Genomic DNA, 22,280 nt, shown 5'->3' with positions numbered 1-22,280 from the left:
AAACGATTTAGATATTTTAGTTACAGTTCCAGAGAAAATGATAAGGATCTGTTTTGCAGAAAAACAAGAGAATGACTCTTGTCATACACTCCCACACACTCAGCTCCCACACACGCAGCATAACCACCCCCTCCACACACACACAGACACACACACACACATGCACAAAACCTTCCATCCAACCACCAATACACCCACATGCATATACACACATGCAGAGGCACATGAGATCGAAGAGTTTAATAAACACATACATTGTTTTGTTTTTTTCTTAGAACGCACAAAGAAAAAAAATCACTCTTTACTTAATTCAGATTTAAAAAGCCTGTGTTAAATACTATCGTTTAGTTCTCTCTAGTACTTGGTTCACCTTTGTTAAACACTTTTTTCTTATTGCACCTAATTCTGAATTGTTCATTAAGTATTTTATTCATCAAAATGGAGCGAGAAACTAATTTAAGCATGCACGTGGGGAAGAGAATAGAGAAGAAACGCTGATCTAATATAAGTTCATTCGAACACTGCAGGGGTATTAGTTACAGATCCCATAGGAAACATAAACTACTGAGTGGTTGGTTAATACCCCCAAGTATCTGCCCTATATTTACTGTAATTACTTCAAGTGCATATGTCAAATACATGAAAGCTATTATTAAGTGGGTAATGTGATTAAAACACAGCAAACCTGAATATTCTTTGCGTACTTTACTCCCACACTATTCTTCCTGCATTTGTTGTTTCACAACTACGACTGATTCCAGGGAATTTCATAAACGCCATTTTTCAGATCTGACTCGTTCACGCTGACAGGGTTTTGACATCACATTCCTTTTTTATTATTCATTGTGTTATCCAGTATTTGCATTTTTGTTTTCATATACTGGAAATTGTTCAAGTGGGAGAGTGATACAGTTGACATGCTGCTTTTTTTTATTATTTAATTAATTTCAGTGTGAGACAAAGAGAGGCCAGAAGGGATAGCAGGAAATAACTTGTGAAATTTAACAATTAAAATAACTCCGGGTTGATGAGCTTTAAATACCTTTTGGTGGTTCCGTTGTGAGACAGTTCTCTTTGGCCCATCCCAGTGGACGGAGCCTGACGTCTAGGTAGAAAACCCAGACGTAGTAGGCAGGCTCATCTAATCCAACATAGCTGAGCCAAAGACGGCCACCGACGTTCCGCTGCACGCGTGCCGGCCAGTACACGAAAGGATCACTGGTGTCACGGACCTCTAACACACTCCCGGGGACAATCAGATCCACTGTGTTCTTACCCCTTAAGGGCTACAAAAGAAAACACAAACACACATGTTATTGACCAGAGCGATTTAAACAGTACACACCATCATTATTAATATTTCTATTAATTAAACACCTTTGATGTGTGTTTGAGGTCATCGTCCTGTTGGAACACTTCATTCTGTCCAAGCTTTAACTGTTTATCTGATGATTTGAGGTTATTCTAAAGAATTATGAAGTAGACTTCCTTGTTCATTATTTCATTCACTAGGAATTAAAACCACAAAGCATTTCTTATTCAAAATGTTTATTTTAAAAGACACTACCATCTTACAAAACATTTCCATGCACCCACTTTTTCACGGATTTGTCAATTTTCCATTTAAGATCTCAGGGATAAACGGAAACTGTTTAGTTGGTACTTTCATGCAGTCCAGGAAGAATACATTTGCAGTCAAAAGTTTACAAACACCAGTGCCACTGTCTAATCCATATTTTTAAGCCTAGTTTAAGATTCCAGCTGATCACATGGACAAAGAAAAGTCCTTTGGAGGAATGTTGTGACAAGAGGTATGTAACACTCAGGATGTACCAGGTGTTAAGCATGGTGGTGGTAGCATCATACTTTGGGGTTTGCTGCCAGTGGATGAAATAATGAACAAGGAAGTCTACTTCATAATTCTTTGGAATAACCTCAAATCATTAGATAAACAGTTAAAGCTCAGACAGAATTAAGTGTTTCAACAGGACGATGACCCCAAACATACACATTAAAGCTGGTTATGGAATGAATAAACAAAACTTTCATCAAGCCTTTCGGGAAAACCAACAAATTTAAGAAAACTTCAAAAAAGGTTTTTTATTTCTAACCTGAATTCTTCCAAAAGCTTGTACGGGAGCTTGCTATACTGGCTGTTGCCCATTGGTCAAGTGCAAGTTTCATAAAATGTTAAAACCAATTTTAAAGACCAAATCAGAAAATATAAATAAACCAGATTTATTTATTCAAAAACTGATTTACATTACACAGATTGCACAGTACATTGTTTACTGTTTTTTTGCCCTGATTTAGTTTTGTTGTTTAGTACAGTGTAACAAAAATGTAATTTATATCTGTATGTAGTTTGTGTGCTTTCTTTACTGTTTGTTTGTTTGCCTAGCTCATTAAACAGGCTAAAATTGCCCAGTTTCCAAATTAAGTTTGAGTTTGTGTTAATAGATTTTATTTAAATTAACAATCAACTGTCCCACTAAAAAAAAAAAAGTCTTGCAACCTTTTAACCCTTACAGAATTGCCACAGGATCAAAATACACTCTATACACATCATGCACTCTATATCTCATGTATATCCTATATGATATATACATACATAGTATAAATTCACATATACGCACCCCTTCAAGAAGATTAGCTGGTGCTGTCCGTGAGCCCGTGAGCTCCTTCACTAGAAATTCAGTCCAGTCGCTGTACTTCTCTTTAATGGCTGTGAAAGAGAGAAAGTTAGAACATCAGGCAATGAACCCGAATTTATTGAAAAAAAAAATTAAATTTCAATATACATAAACATATAACACTGACATGACTATCATTCGCATAAATATAAAATTCATCTCAGGGAATTAAGTACTGTAGCTCAAAAATCAGCTCGCTCGTCTTTCTGCTACAACATACAGCAAGTGCACAATGATCATCATGCTACTGGCAGATCTTTCAAAAATCACAGACTGACAACCTGGAAGCAGGTGTTACAAATTAAAGAGGTGTTCCCCAATCCTCACCCTGCTATTCTTTTCTATACACCACAAACATGTATAGTATAGTACATGGCACAAAACAAAGCTTCCATATATTGTACTGAAATAACCGACATTGCTCACTGAGCACGCAGGTTTGTACATTAACTTGAACATTAACATCCTAATGCAAAATGACCGACATTAAATGTAGTGAATATATTACAATATAGTGAATATGTTACTCCATCAGTAATAACAGTCAATCCTAATGTGATAACACAACTGTGTTATTTTTCTAAGAATTTGCTCTCTTATCTGAAGAACACAAGTTTAAAACACGAAAAAAAATGTATGCCCTGGAGTTTAAGAGATTATAATTGGGTTGGAGTGATGCCATTATCCTGTGTATTACAATAACTCTATTCAGCTCATATATACCAAAAAGAGCAGTTATTGTGTCCTCCAAGTGCACTCAGCTTTCCCAGTATTGCTTCCCCAGAATGTAACCCTCTCTAAAATCAGCAAAACAAACAAAAAGAACTCCTTGCCTATAGATTCCTTGCTTGAGACGATATTGCACAACTCAAAGGTCAGTTTCTACTGTCTAAATAGCACAAATATCTGTCTGTAGATACATTACAGGTCTCAATGCCAATATGTACTATTTCAGTATACACTCCTACTGTACTGTAGATACACAAATGAATCTGAACACTGAATACGGCCTACAGTCTGTCCTCATGACTAAGTAAACTTTAGTGATCTGTTTTTCTAACTTGCCTTATGAAAGTCAACTTTTTTATCATGGTCACGCTTTACTGTTACAGTTTGCACTAAATGACTGAACGTGGAAAGCTAAAACGTCACAGATAAAGCCACGCACTCATTGCAAGTTTAGATAAGAATAACTTCATAAAATTGCTGCTTTATTTTCATAGTCTCTATTATGATTACTTGGCATGGTGGCTTAGAGATTAGCACTGTGGCCTCACGCTTCCAGAGTCGTGGGCTCGATCACCAGCTTGGGTCTGCATGTTCTCCCTGTGCTTAATGGGTTTCCTCCGGGTACTCCGGTTTCCTCCCACAGACATGCAGATTAGGCTATAATTGGCATTTCCAAATCACCCATAAGCAGTGTGTGAGTGTGTTTGTTTGTGCCATGCGATAGACTGGAACCCTGTACAGTGTGCACCCCACCTAGTGCCTCCGAGTCCCCTGAAACAGGCTGCGACCCTGTACAGGATAAGTGGCATAGAGGGGGAGAGTTTTTTTTCCACATTATTATCCAAGTAGAAATCTGATACGTCTTAAGACTTGAGTCCGGGTCTCAAGTCTGAGTTGAGCCAAGTCAAGTCTGTCAACATGTCAGTAAACTTGTAATCAGAAATAAACTGAGTACACACCAATATCAGTGTGCACAAAATAATACATGAATATTAATTTGTCGAACGATTAATCAGTAATAATCCAATCTCACAATAATCTCTGTATAACAGCAGACAAACACATTATTTCTGTGTGCCTGGATCACAACTCCAGCGTTCACAAGGGTGTGATCTAAGCCCTGAGAGAACAAGCTGGTAAAAAGACAAAAGGAAAGAGGAAACAGGAACAATGACTGGACTTAATTTGCCATGACGACTTCCAAGTTATACCAAATGCCACATTCGGAAAAATGTTAGTGTGAAAAGTATGGCTTAATGATGAGACGCATTATACTGTACAAGTAGTGACCCTAATGTTTTTGTGGCCTCCTTTGAGCTATTTCATTTATTCAATTTTCTTAGATAATGGTATTGCGGAGTACATCAATATTTTGTGCATCATACTGTACATTACTCTTTTACAGCAGGACTGGCAATACTCAATTCCTTTGTCTATTTGCTTTCCTATACTACCAACCTACAAAAACGGAACCTTTAAATATAGACCGTGTTAAATATAGACAGCTATCAAGAAAGTGTACGAAGGTTCTTCTCTTGCTCTACAGATCTCCACCACCCCTCCCTCCTCTCTCTGTTTAATTTCCTTGAGACAAAAATAGATTAACTATTTTCATACATGTAGTTTAAGGCAGTTACTGAACCCTCGAGAATCTCTCACCAGTCAATTTACTCTACACGCTCCATCTATTTGTTTAGTTTTGATTGGCGGCAGGCCATTAGTCTGTAGCTACTATCAAAATGACTAGTAACACTACCCACACTCCCACTTCTAACAGTTCTCTTTAAATCTAATCTTTATTTAAACCTAATCTCATTTGTTTTTCTTTCACTCCATTGATCAGGTCTGGCTTTATATGCATAACCTTGTACTTCAGATTGTGTGTGAACACATTTTTATATACATATACACATATATATATATATATATATATATATATATATATATATATATATATGTATATACTGTATATACACATACACACACACACTGAATATATGCATTGTATATACAAGTTTAAACAAAGTTTAAATTATAACCATATAAACATATCATATATACACACACACACACACACATATATTATTTATATATATATATATATATATATATATATATATACACAAACACAATTAATTTACCAATTAAAGAATTATTGACAAATAAAACTTAAATTAAAGATATACACTGTACAGTCTACACAAATAATATATATATACAGTATAATGCTTTGTTTTTTGTTTTAGTTTTTTTATCAGCAGATTTTATTGGTTAATAAACAAAATATTTATACTGTATTCTTCATACAGTAGGTATATTTCAAAGTAAGCACAAAAAACCCAGCATGTCCTGCTACAGTTTCACAAACACTTCGCTTGCACAGCTAATGAAACATCCTGTTTCTCTCGAATCTTTGTGTACCATGCTCCACTCTTCCTGCATACTTGCATCCTATGTACAGTTCTGTGCAAAAGTCTTAAGCCACTCCTTATCTCATGATTTTTTCCTTCCAAGGAGCCGGACTGCATTTTTTAATGTAGACTTGAGAATCACTTCTTCAGGCTTCCTCAGAGATTTTCTTGCGTCTCATTTTGAGTCCCTGAGCAGTTTCAGAGGAATGTTTTTTTTTTTTTGGTCTTTTAAGCCAAGCAGTGACCTATGAATCATTCAAGCATAAGACACCATCTAATTTAAGGCAGAAACAGGTGCAGATGATGACAGATGATCAGGACGGTGATTATTATACTGGTGGTGCTGAATGCTGAGTGGTTGGAACAGACGAGAGGGGAAATGAGGCTGCTGCTGCTGAGGTTGTTACATGACCTTAAATCTTAAGGCACTTTGCAGCTCGTCACTGTGAAACATTTATTCTCATTTATTCATAGGTCACAGCCTATATGATGTAATTTAATAGAATAGATTTAATAGAATAGCCACAGTGAGAGCAGGGAGATGCACGTAGAGAAATAATTGCTGGCCTTGAAATACTGTAGTTATTTAGCAATTACAGTAATAATTCTAGTTGAATGGTTTTAAAATAAACTAAAGAAGATTATTATTCATTTATTATTGATTATGTCAAATTTAATTGAACTGAAAAAAATTTATATGATGCAAAGTCTTTCTGATTTGAAATATCTTCTTTTATATTTGTAATGTACAAGAGGTGTTAAGTTAAACCACTTATAAGATTAAAAAAAACTTTGATAAAATCCTCTAATACACTAATGCACTTATCCCAGTGTTCCACTAGTGCTTGGATACCATCAAGATAAACAGTTTTCTCAGTACACCGGAACCATGATCAGACTGTCTGCTTCATGTCTAAAATGCTGGCCTCCCAGGAACTCCTTTAACAGCCCAAACATGTGGAATTGGTTTGGAGAGAGGTCGGGACTGTTTGGAAAATGTGGCAATAACTTCCAGTCTAGTTAGTAAAATGTGCGAGTGGTGTTTGTGAATGATTGCGTGTACAGTTCCCACAGACAGATGTGTCTGTGGGATGTGTCTGGAGATGTGTCCCTGCTGCAAGTTGGTGAGAAATTATTTGTCGATTTTAAATGATCAGACATTCCGCATGCTGAATGTTCACAAGAACGACTCCAGTGGGATCCGAGCCATCTCGGCCGGGATCGTCGTTCACGGACGTACGGCCTTCTTTTAAATGTTTTTCTATGGCTAAGAGTCTCATCACGTACAAGTCGAGTCAAATTAAGTCAGGTAGGCTTTTGCCGCGAAACACAGTTTCACAGTGAAACGAAACAACGTTCCTCCAGGACCAAGGTGCTACATACGACACTATTTAACAACATTTCGCGAATCCCGGTTTGACTTGAACGTCCCTGGTGTTATCTGATTTTAATTGCCGACTGGTTCATAAATTAATTGTTTAAAGCTGCAGCTAAGGAAAGCTCTTCACCCCAAACACACTTTGGTTGTAAGGCTGAGGTTAAGCTACATGTAATAAGCTGGAAAAAAAACTGAGAAATACATCAAAGATTTCTTGCTGCGGATTACATCCCACATTATTTACTTTCCTCATTTTCATTAGGATTGACACACAGCATGTTTCATCATATGCAGAATTTCTCAATGAAAATTGCTTAATAATTTACTGCCGTTCTAAAGGGGAAAACAAGCACGAATAAACAACTTAAATGACTGCAGGCCTGGATTACTGGCCTCGAACCAAAACTTCATCTCTGTGTGAAAGAACGGCTTTAAAATTCCACATCACACACAACAAATGCAGTATGTACTGTATGTGACTTCCTGTCCCGGAATGGCACTGTGTCGCTCAGCGTGTAATCACCCCAGCACATGTGTGTGCGAACTAATCACTTAAGCAGCAATGCGGTGGGAGTGTGTGGCTGTTACCATGCCAACAACCCCCTGCCTTCCCCAGCAAGTAGACATTCTGCTTAGGCTTTGTGATTTGCACGGTTAAATAGAACATGATCGCTTTATCACATTAGCTTAGAATAATACACCACACGTGCGGACACACACACACACTTGACCACTGTAGTGAAGTACATGCGTGTATGTTTTCTTCATCTATACTACTGTAGGTAAATTACCTATGAAACCAAGTCTCCAGCACAGTGTCCACTTACAATTTCACTTATTAAAGACGATTAAATAACTGTAAATAAAACTTGATTCAGGTTTTGCCTTTGTTTACATTTTAACAAATAATCTTAAAAAAATAATACTTTGTTTTTGCCCTTTGCACCACTATACCTAAATTATGTTTGTTCTTATTTTTGTGTCTTTGCACATTCATCAAAATCTCAGCCCAATCCTAGCTAATAAGGTTTGTAACAGTGTAATTATACTCTGTAATTCTCAGTCTATAATCTCTGCTTGGCTTTGGAGCAAGCTTACAGTGCCAAAAGATTAAAAATGTTATTTTAATAGTCTCTTTACAATACGCAGCGGTCAGGACAGGCTTGAAACTTTTAGGGGGGTCCTTTAATTTTCCACTCAAAAGGCTGAAATGGTGACAAAGCAAACAACCTCAGAGGGGATAAGAACCTTTTAGAGCTCTCACAGTCATATTATGGAGAAGCTATGAATCTGGGTGGGACAACAAGCACCACGCTGTTCAATTAACATTGAAATGTCGCCTACGCTCCCTATTTACCACCAGTGAAGCTGTGTGTCCAACCCAAAATGAGTGGTAATCTTTGCTCCCATTAAAACTCACTCACCTTCTATATCTCTTTATCTTGCATTCAAGGTCACGGGGACCTGGAGCCTGTCCCAGGAGGCTAAGGGCATGAGGCAGGGTACACCCTGGAGAGGGTGCCAATCCATCGCAGGGCACACACACACACACACACACACACACACACTCATTCACAAACTACGGGCAATTTGGGAACGCCAATTAGCCTAACCTGCATATCTTTGGACTGTGGGAGGAAACCGGAGTACCAGGAGAAAACCCACCAAGCACGGGGAGAACATGCAAACTCCGTGCACACAGAGACGGGAATCGACCCGCACCCTGAAGGCGACAGTGCTAACCACTACACCACTGTGCCGCCCCATTAAAACTCAATGTACAGAAATCCAGCCTAAGGTGCCCATATAACCTGCATTTCTTTACTTTTAGGAAAATAATTTTTGCCACGCTGTCGGTATGACGCCTTTAGTACACAAAAAAGCGCGGTCCACCAAAAATGATTTAAGTTGAATGAACAAACGGCACGAGACTTTTATCATTTGATTCTAAAACCTCAACAACAATGATAAATAATACAGCCACATTTCTTACATTTAATATTGAAGCATTTCACTGCCACATTGTAATGAATGTTTTAGGAGAGACCAGGCTTCCCATTTACAGTGTTGAACAAAAGTGTTAAAACAACATATGCCATGTAATATAGTTCTCCCTGTGCACAAAACAGATGATGTCACTAATTAGTTCCAGCCTAGTCTGGCTGAAGAGGTAAAGTGCTAATTAACTGGAAAAAGTAGTGAAGACCCGGCCATGTGACGCTGATATTCAGCTTCTGGAGCTATGGCACAAGTCATTTCCAGGCCTAAATACAAAAAATCAATCATGCGATTGAGCGAGTGACACCAGAGGACTGCAGACGTCTTTCTGACTCGATGCTCAGCCAGATCCAGGAGGTACTTCCTTAAAGAATAAAGGACTTCATTCTAAATATTGATTGTTTGAATTTCACTTTTGTCTCCATCATTTTGACCACTACTGTAGTCCTTAAGCGATCCCATGTATCCCAGGAATACAAGCTGATAGACAGGAGTACACTCTTTAATCACATACTTGCACATTTAATTCCATAATTATTGATTGCTACAGCTCACCATTTGCTGGAAGACCACTTCACTTCTGCCCTCATGAGATATTCTGACCTCCCCAAATGAATATGCTTTGGAAAAAGCTTGTGCTGTTAAAAATGCTGTCAAAATACTGTTGCGTATCTGATGCAGTGTTCCAACTGGATTAAGATCGGGGATTTTTTTCAAATAGAGTGCTTTCCTCTAAACAGCATTTAAATAAATTTTCATACTCTTTCACGTTCTATTTTACACAGGCTACTGTGGCCTTATATAACAATTGTAGAATTTTTGGGTCATGTTAATGGATTTTGAGAATAAGAAAGAATAAGAATTATATAAAAATAATAAGAATTAATTAATAATTATAACAACAACAATAAGAATAAACTATTTTGCTTAACAAAAGGATCAATTCCAGGGTATGAGTTCCCTGGCTAATGATGGTGTTTTGCCAAACCAATTTGTCTTTGCACTCTGATGCTATTTTTGAGGTCATATATTAATACGCTGTGCTGGTATGGGAGGGGCAGCATAAAAGGGGGTGTGACATTTAAAATCTGCCAGCGTAGTGGGATTTTCAAACCTATTTCGGTCAAGAAACATGCATGCAGTATCACAGCCTGAGACCCTCTTATTACAGACACATGGTTGAAACAGTATTTTTCTGACTTAAGTCCTTCAAGCCCTGCACTGAGATGCAGGAGGCGAGTACATAAACACAGCAAATTATTCATTTAGAGCGAAACTGAGAATCATAGCCAAATTCAGTAGTGGGGATCAAACAGTTTAGGCAGTTAGAGTAATGACAGGCATAGACATAACTGTCGATGGAACTTGGATAAGAAAAAACAAGGCGTGGATGTAGTGACAAAAATGTACTACAAAGTTAAAAATAGACAAATACGAATAACACAATGACAACTATTTAGTAAGACAGGATTAATAGACAAATTATGACAAACATGATCGTCCATTACTATGGAAACCTAAGCACAAATGGTGTAAAAATAAATAAATAAATAAATAAATAGAAATGTTGAAACTCACTTAAAAAAAATCTCCTGACTCATTCTATATTGCGCTGCCTATCCTGTACAGGCTCGTGGGAGGCCTGAAGCCTATTCCAGGGTACTATGGGCACGAAGAGCAATACGCCCTAGAAGAGCTGCCAGTCTACTGCAAAGGCACAAGCACACACACTCTACAGACAATTTGGAAACCCCAATTAACCTAGTCGGCATGTCTTTGGGAGCAAACGGGAGTACCCAGAGGAATCCTACCAATCACGGAGAGGACATGCAAACTCCACCGAGGTGGGAATCGAACCCTTGACCCTGGAGGTTTGAGGCTACGGTGCTAACCCCTACTCCATCAAGCCTCCTAATCTCCTTTACACCAGTGCTAATTAAGTGTCACTGACTTAACTTTGCTTTCGTATAAAAATACCAATTTACACTGAAAGACTTAATGAAGGATGTTTCAAAGAAGCTTTTATTGTAACTTGCATTTAACACAAACACAAGAGACGCGAAACAAATTAGAATCTTGAATCTTACTTTTTTTCCAATTTAAATCAATTTAGGGCAGGACTGGTGGCTCGCCTTGGACTCATTTATCCAGAAGCTGAGACTTTTCCCCTTACCGATTCCAGGCAGGAAATGGAAAGTACATGAATCAATGTACAGTATGTTAATTGCAAAGTTCCAGATTACATATCTCTAATCGAACGTCCCATTTAACTTCCAAAAGAGATGAAAGATCGTGTATTGCATGCATTTATTTAAGGACGTGCCGTGGAATCTTCCAGACAAAGAAATCGCTTTTCATATGACCCGAGAGCTACTTTAATGATTCGAACCTCAACTACAGTATAAGCATGCATGCAAATTTGCACTCACACACGCCCATGCAGATACAAATTCATCCCCACCCTCTTGTTCTGTATGCAGGGAGCTATCAAGACTACGGATGAAAAATGTGGAAATGAATGAAAGAGAAAGTGCATGGACTGAGAAATGAACAGAGCGAGCAAGCGAGCGAGAAAAAAAAGAGAGAGAGAGAGAGAGAGAGAGAGAGAGAGGGAGGAAGGAAAATTAGCAGTGGTGAATTTTCTTACAGTCCAGGGTGAATTTACATGAACATCATGTGTTAATCCCACACCTGGTATTTCTATATGTAGAAAAGTAATGAGTGGAAGAAAAGCAGAGCAACAGAGTGACGGAAAAAGAAAGTGTGTGTGAGAGAGAGACATAGAGAGAGAGATAGAGAGAGAGAGAAGCTTAGCTTACCTGCTCTGAGGTAAATGTTATCTAAGAAATAAACAGAGAGGAACACAGAAGATGACTATCAGAGGCTAAAAACAGGCAGTTATATGGTATATATTTTATAGCTCTTAGACACACAGTAGAAACAATCTACTAACACCATCGTAATGAAATCACTCGTGTATGAAAACTGAAGTTACTACGACATAAAAGTCCACTATAGTGTTGTAGTAGTAACTTTTTCAATCGATTAAAACTGTGTCTAATGATGGCTGAGAGATCAGCGAGAGAGAGATAGCAAGTGCTCATATTTGGTGAGGCCAATTCAAATAATTTGACACATTCTAAAAAAGAAAGAACGCACTGGTGAGCTGAAAAACTCCAAAAAGCCCACAAAGCCACATAATACCACTGTGGTGAATAGCCTGGTGAAGAAAAGCCTTTCACAATAACAATACATGCACCAGGAGATGAGCGTTTATGTGTCAAAGCCAACAATCAAGAGAAGACTTCATCAGAGTAAATATAGAACATATACCACAAGATGTAACCAAAAACAGGAAGACTGAAAAATGACATCAGAAAAAAGAAAACATCTTAAAAAGCCTGTGCATATTTGTAACAACATCCTATTGACAGACGAGACAAAGATCGACTTGAACAACAATGCTGGGAAGAAAAGAGCACGGAGAAGGGAAGGAACTACTCGTGATCTGAAGCACATCACCTCAACGCGCATGTAGAAATTGCTTCCTATGTCTTTGACGTAAATGACAAAATGACAAAAGCAGCAGAATGAATTCTGAAATCTAATCGGCTCAGATTCAGCCAAATACTTCTAAAATCATTGGACCTCGTTTTGTAGTCCAGATGGACGATAACCCAAAGCACACTTTGAAAGCAACCCAAGACATTTTTAAGGCGAAGAAGTGGAAAGTTGCGCGATGGCCAAGTGACCCAAATCACCTGACCAGAATCCAACTCGACTGCTTTTCACTTTCTCAAAATGAAACTGAAGCAAAGCTGCCCAGAAACAATCAGGAACGGCAAACAGATGCTTACTCGAAACGTATACAAGGACATTACAGGAGACAGACTGACTCTTAACTAGAGACATTCTGCTTATCTTGAGGACTGAATTACTTAAAAGGAAAATTAGCAACTGACAGGAACAGATGCGACACATTCATTCTGCACAATTTGGAGAATTTTTACACCTTTATTAATACTCATTGCTTCTTGTACTGTAACCCTGTTATGTAATTCATACCGCACTGTTAAGTCCATTAGTTATTAACAGATTTATTTAAAATACTTGCTAAAACAAGTAAGGTTGTTTATTAATGAATGTGGTCGATAATTAAATCTGTAAACGCTATCCTAAAGAGCAAAACGTACAAATTAAAGTAGCATCATAATGTCACTGTACGATTTGAGCCTGAGTCCTCACTATTCTATTTTTTCCTAAAGCTCTTGTTCTCTGGAAGACAAACAGGGTTTTCATTTGTTGCTGGGGAAAAAAAAAAAAACACAAATACACAGACATGCAAGAAACTGCTTGATAAGTTTCACCTGTAGCCATAATTTATATACAGTATACTATGTCTATAATGTTATACTATATACTTTATATAGTCTGCAACTACTTTATATAAAGTACTTTTTACTTATATCAATCTAGTTTCTTCTGATTAAAATGAAAAAATGATGGAACCTGTCAAGTCCTGATGGACGCTTTTAATTTGAATTTAGTCAGACCTTTCCCTAATGTTTCCAGGGAACACGCTAAAGTTTCTGTGACAAAATGGCAAAAATGATGCTGAGTCAAATAAAGGGCTTTTCATTGTTACAAATGATAGTATGAAATAAAAACCTTCAGGACGATCTAAGCACTTTCACAAAAACACCCACTGAGTGACACTGAATCTGGACAGTCTCACTGTGTCGGTAAAGAGAGGTCATATAAGTAACTGTAACCTTCCTATCATCTCGAATTCTCCAAGCCTTTCCATTCTCCTCTGGCTTCTCCTATTAACAGTGCATTCCTGCCCATAGACACTGAAGGTTTAAATTTTTTAAGTTTTCTGCAACAGCCTTAATTAGAAAGAAAAAAGTCATAATTTGATCTTTATTATTTTTTTAATATAAAAAAAATAATATTGTATTATTTTAAGAAAGGATAGGACAGGACTAATACAGGAGTCTCACTCATTGTCTACAGCGCTTTCTCCTGGTCGCAGGGGGCTTTGAGACGACCCCAAGAGACTTAGGGCATGAAGTGGGGTACACCCCGGATGGGGTGCAAATCCATCGCAGGCCACGCACATACACACACTCACATACACACACACTACGGGCAATTTAAAAACGCAGTTAGTCAGACCCTAATCTGCATGTCTTTAAACTGAACCTCCGGTCATTAGCACTGAAACATACTGGAACCAACCAGTTTCCACTGTCCCAGACCCTCCCATGCTGAATAACATCAGTTACTGAACTGACAGAAAATGGCAGTCAGATCTGAACCACAGTGAGAGTGTAGTAGGAGGAATTACAGCCAGTCATCATCTGTATGAATCATCTCCTCATTATAACTCATAGTGGCACTTCATTATTCTCCCAATTGGAAACTCATAAAAATCTGTATACAGTATATTGAACCTCCTTCGGTTTAAGAGAAGCGATCCTGTGGAACCTCCAAAATCCACGTGTCATGGGAAAGTACCAAAGTTTTTTTGCAAGAAAATTGAAAAACTATGTGCTGCTCTGTCTGTGTTCTGGCTGATATTACATTTATTTCTCTCCAAAAAAAATAAAAATAAATAATAATAATAAAAAAAGATCCAACCTTTTTTGAAAATACTGAAAAGTACTATTGATCACCAAACTCAACAGAGACTGAGAATGTGGGTTTCCTTTTACGTGTAGGCATTATAAAAGTGACTTAACATTAGTTAACGTCAGCCACACTGTATTTTTATTCTGTAGTGTTCATACGCTGTACAAAAATGTACTTCCTGCCTCTATAAATGCAATAAAAATATTCACCGTGCCAAATATTTTCAACGACACACTGAATTACAATACTAATATGAGCATTTGTGTGACATCATGTGAAGTTTAAATATGAGATATATACAAAAAAAAAAAAAAAAGAGATTTGGGTAAAAAATTATTAACTTGGGAATTATCTGACAGTGTGCATAGACAAATCTAATAGTGTATGATGTCTTAAATACTGTACGAGATCAAATCATATAAAGCCTTAAAAAGTCTCTTTTTTTAAACCATGCATTGCAACAGTAAACAGACAGATCTTCTCTGTTCTTACCAAACTAGAAGGGTGTGTTTGTTTTCTCGTTTTGCATTAATCGTTTTTCCTAATTAAACAGGCAAATAACTACAAGCAGTCCTAAAGTCTGAGTAAGACTAATATTTAACCTCTTTATCTTATCTAAATGAAATCTACATGCAAACAAGTGTTATTTATTACTAGTCAGTAACTTATCAAATTTGGTAGATACTTAATTATTCTTATGATTACAAGAATGACACTATTAAAATTATATTTAGTGGCCTAAGATTTAGTTTTATTTTCATTTTAAATAATATCTTATTACAGTATTTTTATACAGTATACTGCATATAATCTTCATACTATCGATTCTCTTCTCTTTGTGCTATCTTGTGTTTGCATCATATTACTACCTTAATACTGTACATCTCAATAACAGAGTTGAAATACAGATGGTTGATGATGATTTCAATGTTTTGCAAAAAGGCATTTCTAATTCAAATGTATTTACCAACGTTTACAATAATGCCCCCTATTCTGTAAATAAAGCACTCCTTGACCATCCATTTAATAACAAAAACTAATGTACCTGTCTAAGGTTATTTATCTGAGGTTACAGATGTGAGATAACTAGAACTATACAATTATAAGGGGTAGTCCATTTAGCTAATGTCATATATCATTTTTAATGTTCTTTATTTATTAACTACACTAGTACTTTTGCCAGACAAGAACGTCTAACTTTAGGAATAAACAAGTGAGAAACAGGTGCAGACAGAGAGACATACAGACATTATTGTGGGTAGAATAATAAGGGAAAAAAGATTTAAATTTGTTAAATATAAAACATTTCATTATGTCCCTTATCTCGTCAAATTAACTTACTTAAATAGCTAAAAATACATTTGAATTAGAAATGCTTTTGCGAAACTGGTTTACTGTACCAGGCCTTGACTGTATAACTGATTGTAGAAATAGATTTTTTTTTTTTTTGCACACCCAAAGGGGCCCTACATCACAGTGATTAAGTCTTTTTTGCATAAAATCGTTATAATGTGTTTCAAAAATTTTAAATATTCAGAACTGTTTATGCATTTATGTCAACAGCCCTATACAGTATAAATACATTTTAAAGGGGACAAATTATTGTCATGCATCAAGCAAAAAATAAATAAATAAACATACAACATTTATTAAATAAATAAACATTGAAAATGACTGGAATTGAGTTAAAAATGCATTTTTAAAACCTGAAAGGATTGCGCTGAATTGCCAACTTTGCTAAAGTTGTGGTTAAAAAAAAAAATCTCAATAAAAGACTGTTAGAGTCGGAGGTCAGAGATAGCGATTGGTGAAGCTGCATAGTAAACTCTGACAGTAGAAATCACAGCTATGTTTAATAGTGAAAGTGAAACTTTTTTTCCACCTGGACAATACGACAAGAACTGGACTGGGACTAAACAGCTGTGTGGAAATAAGTAAACCACTTGTTAGTGAGACTGATCAGAAAAAAAAAAAACAATTGCTAGCGAGCGTAAAAGGTTGAACTTTGGAGCAAAGGTAAAAAGGTCATGTGGGCTGATGAGTCCAGATTATCTCTATTCCAGAGCAATGGGTGAGTCAGAGTAAAAGAGGAAGTGAATAAAGTGCACAGTTTATCCCACCTATGTACTTTTTCTTTTCTAAAGGCATAGGTGTATTCTAGAACAAAAATTACTAAACGCGTAGTTCTGGGACCACAAGGAATCATTTTCACATATGAATTGGACACCAAGTTGCTGCATAATCAAAGCTAAAGGCCAATCAAATAAAAAACTTTCAATATAAGACTTTATTTGGCTAGGCAGTGTATATATATAAAATTACATTCATGGGGAATTACATTCATACATATGGGGAGTTCATGAGAGTGTGTGCATGTGTGTGTGTGTGTGTGTGTGTGTGTGTGTGGTACCTTCAGGCGGCTGCAGCACTTTGTTGTTCTGCGCACACCAGCCCACAGGATGCAGCTCTGCAGTCATGACGTCACACCAGAAGTCAGCGCTGCGCTCGTCACCGTAGCCACAGTAGCGCAGCAACAGCAGCTGGCCGCACGTTGTGATGACGGTAGCAACCCAGTATGTATCAGCACGACTCCTGTCGGCCACCTCCAACTTCATCCCAGCCTGGAAGCTGCTCTGCAGACTCAGCTCCACCTAAACAAAAAAAATAATTATAACTTGTGGTTTTGCATGTCACCCTGAGACTCAGCCTCACCTTATTCCCAAAAGACTACAGTACTGTGTGTAATCTTTAATCTGTAAAATCATGTTATGTGTGTGGTGACCTGGGAAAACCCATGAATAGGTGAAAGTTTTGACATTTGCTTCTCTAGGCTGGGTTTCCCTTTTGCATGCGTCTCAACCACAATAAAGTTGAAGCCAAATCTGGTTATTCCCACGAGTGAAAAGAGAGAAAATCATATTTAAATATTCCATTCTGAGTGCAGAGCAGGAGTTTTACAGGCATTTCGACTATAGTATCTGATTACAGAATGAAATAATGAATCTTGTGTCCATTTCTTTATCTCGCTTAACAGAAAGAACAGACAAGACATTGAACATTAGGCAGAACATTTTTTTTTACTGTTAAACTCTTTCATCATTTATACCTTTGCATACCTTTGATTTATAAAATCAATGCAAGATTTTATCATTTAAATTTTAAAAAATGAATTAAATATTCATATATGGTTTCCTTGACTTAGTTTAGTGGTAAAATTTTTTTCAGTTTCAGAAACGTCCGACAGGTTCTACCCTTAACCACACTCCACATTTCACCAAAAATTCCAATCACGAATGCTATGCTCTTGCCAAGTTCGTGCTCTTACTGTAACACTGTTTGTTTCTTTTCTTTCCCAGTCTTGTCTCCACACCTTGTCTTGTCATTTGCATGTCTCCTGATACTTTGGTTCTGCTTATACCCATCTATGCATGTGTGTTTCTTTGTGTATAGGTGCATTCCCCTGTGTAGTTCCAATTTCTGCACTAGATTTTTGCAGAAAAGCCCTCTCGCTCGCCCTGCCATCTGTTTAAAAAAAAAAAAACCTGCAAGTTTAATACCACAGCCATGGAAGACCAAAAGTCTTAGAAAACAAAACTGACATGGTGTCAGTGAGGGAGGGCTGGCCTACTTGTACTCCCATCAATCTCAGTGAAGTGAGCGTCTGTGAGCTCACACAGGTGAAAGCAATCGGACACTGCTCTCTTGAGTGTGAATGAGTTGCTTGGAAGAGGCGTGCCATAAAATAAGTTATTTGGGAAGAAACTCAAGAGGAAACCCCGAAAAAATTAAAAAGAAATCTGGTCTTTTTGGTTTATCATAATGCACCTGCATTATGCACATGTAATCTTTTTTAAACTGCATGTTACCATATCATAGTCCTGTTAAAAAACCTGACAAGTAGCTAACATTAGCCTGATCGTACAATTCACTCTATTATAATACTTGTGTTTTAAAAATAAATAATTGACTTTCTTCACTGTAAGGACCTCATGCTTAATAAACTTTGAGAATTTCACATTCTTTTGCTTTATTTTGGATTCGGCATTACTGTACACAAAGCAGGCAAACAGGTGGGATGAGAAACCAATTCATCACTCTCTCTCTCTCTCTCTCTCTCTCTCTTTCCTTTCTGATGCAATTAACAGTAACCAAATCATATACCACCACTCCACAGGAACTGGGACATCCTGCTGCGCACCTAAACCTCATACTTTACCAACTCTGTCAGAGTGGTATCTTAGGACACCAACAAACTGTAGCCACTGGAAGCATGAAGTCATATTCACAACTGCTGGTATGCTGTTGGCGCTGTTGATTTTCATGCTTTATGATTTGTGGTTTATAACGGTTGTCTAAATCCACTTCATGGATATTTAGAGATTTTTGTCCTTTTTTTCAGAAATGAACATATAGTTTTCATATAGAATTTTCATATTTTATTCCAAAACTTACATGTTTGAACGAGGTGTGCGCAGCTGCCGAGGCTCCGGTTTCCTCCAGATACTCATCCCAGTTAAACTCCAGTTCATCTTCTCCGCACTCCATATCTGACAAAGACAGGAAGACAGTGAGGCTTAAGACAGGAACAGAAAGAATAAATAGAGACAACTCCAAAAAAAAAAAAAGGTAGAACAATGTTAGAATTTGAATTAGAGACAGAGTGAAAAGAAAGACACACAGAAACAACACCAAGACTTACTGTTGTATCCTCATTAACTATGTGTCAGTCTAAGAAGCTTTCTGAACTTCCCCACTTTCTTTGCACTAAACACCAGTAGCGTTGTGGGCAGTGCACAATCAGCACAGCGTGCGTGTTTTAACTCGAGTGCTAACCCTCATGATGCACAAGTGTGACACTAAATTAGTCACACGTTACTCTGGAAAAAGAACTGCAGCAGACAGCGATGGTAATTCCCCTGGATTCCCCTGTAATTGTTAGAAACTATTATTTACATCTCAAACCATATCAGGGTATTCCTGCTGTATGTATATGTTTCAAAGGAAATAAGTTCCACAGAAGCAGAACAGGCTTTAAGACATTAACACAGGCTTTTAATGCCTCAAGATAATAACCTTCAGCACACGTGATGTCACCGGGGGGTATAGGGGCGGGAAGGTGGATGGAACTAATATTAATTAATTGAATTTATACAAATTAATATTTGGAAAATCGCTCGAAAAAAAAGATGACCGGATTTGTCTGCATACTTTTGTGAATAATATTTTTTTTTTAAAGCCACATTTACATTAACGGTGTACATGCTATTTAAACCTTGATAAGTTACAGAAGTGTAGTGGCTTAACAGCCTAGCTTCATGTCTTAAATTACATACTTGTTCAGAATTATTCAGCACTAAGACTGTTTTCCTGTTACAGTATGGATTTAAATGTTCAAAGCAACTTTCACCCATCAACAAGTACTTCTGCATGCCAATAATCTGGATTTTCAAGATAAGCGAGCATCTTTTTGGATGTAAAATTGGAATCCTCACTTGAAGACGGAAAGCTCATCAAAAAAGCGATCAGGATGACAGAACGCATAAAGCGGAACACGACTTCCTCTCTGCTGACGGGTGCACAGGGATGTTTTTTTTTTTGTCTCTGACGTATGACCTAGTGAATATCTAAAGATGCAAAGAAGATACACAGGCAAGTATGTGAACAATGCCAGGCATGTTGCTGCTGCTACAGATACACGCAAAGTCGCGCTTCACACAGAAACCAGGCACTTTTACTTTGCAGTTGGCCATCACCACTGTTAGGTTGTTAGTTTTTTTGCTCATCCAGGTGGTACCCTGCCATGTGCCCAAAGTTCTCCGGAAAAGTTTAAAAAGAATTTATCCCTGTGACCCTGCACAGAATAAGCAGTATAGATAACGGCATATCCGTATATATATATTGCGCATTGTAAAACTGCATTTCAAAAGGAAAACCCTCTAATAGCTACATTTCTATTTACAGTGCATCTGCTGTGTTTTAACTTCAAGTTATTTTTAACCTCAGTAAATTCAATGCAAATGATTTCAGCACGAATTAAACTGAACTAGTTGTTTGTACTGCTCGGTTAATCAGATATCAAGTCCATCCCTTACCCACAACCATCAACAGTGACGAGGTAGTGACTAGGCTATTTAAGCGTTGTCATCTGAAGCAGGAACTGTCACTTGGTGTAAGTTCTAGCTGTGCATATGACTTCCTGTTGGTCTACTATAGCAATGTTGGCACTAAGTGCTGTTTAACAGTTTTTTTTTTCTTTTGTGAAAGCGTTGTTGTAGTTGTACTGTAAGAGACAACATCCCAGGTTTTTTTTTTTTTCTGCATAGTGTGTGTTAGCTATCGTCAATCCCAGCATCATCTGACCACAGCACTGGAACAAGATAGATTGTTGTTGTTGTTGTTGTCATTTACTTTGGTACAAGTCAGGTAAATACAGTAATAATTCACCACCCAAGCCGCATTTTCCTCTGCGGTTACTTTGTTCTCTCTATAGTATTGACAAAAATTATACAGTATTATATAAATATCGACATTACGCTAAATCTAAGTAAATATTTATGTAAAAATATTCATGCAAAATGTAGTTCTTAACAGTTTACCTTTAAAACGCATGAAAAATTATATTTTCCAACAAAAAAAAAGCCGTAACTGCCGAGGATATTTGTGGTTTCCGGGGGGAAATTGCGGGGGGTAGGTTGCGATTATTGGGTAGGTTCTAAGAAAAAATCCTGCAAACAACTGTGACCGCAAACTGGGAACCGCGACTTAGATTTAAATGGGTAGTCATACATTTTTAAATTAAGTAGTTTTTTTATTTACTAGTCATAAATCATAAAATTTTGTAATATGCTTTAGCCTTGACCGTAATCTATATTTTTGTGACATAATTATTGTTAAAAGATAAATAAATAAAACAGCTTCGTGTTAGAACAAGATTAAGTGGTTAAGGCATTGGACTACTGATTGGGAGGTTCCCAGTTCAAACCTCACCACTACTACCAAGTTGCCACTGTTGGGCCCTTGAGCATGGCCCTTAGCCCTCCACAGATCATTTGTATGATAAGATGAAACATATAGCAAGTTGCTCTGAAAAAGTATACTGTAAATGTAAATTATTTCCACACCTTTTTTACAGCTTGTACAGCTAAAGTGTGCAAAACCTACCACTTTTATTGTACCTTTAATCACCTGAAAGAAACAGGATGAATCTGGAATACTCAAGGCTATGGTTGGTTTTGTTTTCTCAGTTACAGACCACAGTATTGCTGTGTGCTTGCATCACACCCTTTAACACGTAAGCAAGTGACTGGGCAATAACCACTTCTTCTTCTCGCTATCTCTCTCTTTTACAGTGGTAATCTCATTACATCATTACAGTGGTCATGACATCACCTCAGACAGGGCTATAACAAGCCTAGGCTAAGCATGCACACACACTAA

The 22,280-nt window shown here is 37.3% G+C and overlaps 1 protein-coding gene across 5 annotated transcripts in view; it reads right to left on the bottom strand.

The window, feature by feature from the left end:
* Window positions 1-22,280, bottom strand: part of sfmbt2 (Scm like with four mbt domains 2) — a 71,827-nt gene that overhangs the window by 27,841 nt on the left and 21,706 nt on the right. For 4 of the 5 annotated variants that reach the window (XM_053508652.1, XM_053508648.1, XM_053508649.1 and 1 more), the window contains 5 exons: window positions 19,296-19,390; window positions 17,254-17,494; window positions 12,029-12,049; window positions 2,637-2,725; window positions 1,043-1,286 (listed from right to left, as the gene is read on the bottom strand). In XM_053508652.1, coding sequence (XP_053364627.1) covers window positions 1,043-1,286; window positions 2,637-2,725; window positions 12,029-12,049; window positions 17,254-17,494; window positions 19,296-19,390 — 690 coding nt within the window. The remainder of the gene's footprint in view (window positions 1-1,042; window positions 1,287-2,636; window positions 2,726-12,028; window positions 12,050-17,253; window positions 17,495-19,295; window positions 19,391-22,280) is intronic. The other variant, XM_053508650.1, reaches the window with a different exon arrangement.

This window comes from Clarias gariepinus, chromosome 12, assembly GCF_024256425.1.
Source record: "Clarias gariepinus isolate MV-2021 ecotype Netherlands chromosome 12, CGAR_prim_01v2, whole genome shotgun sequence".
Classification (NCBI taxonomy): Eukaryota; Metazoa; Chordata; class Actinopteri; order Siluriformes; family Clariidae; genus Clarias; species Clarias gariepinus.
Note: the sequence above shows the minus strand (reverse complement) of the source record. Positions and strands in the feature narration are given on the sequence as shown.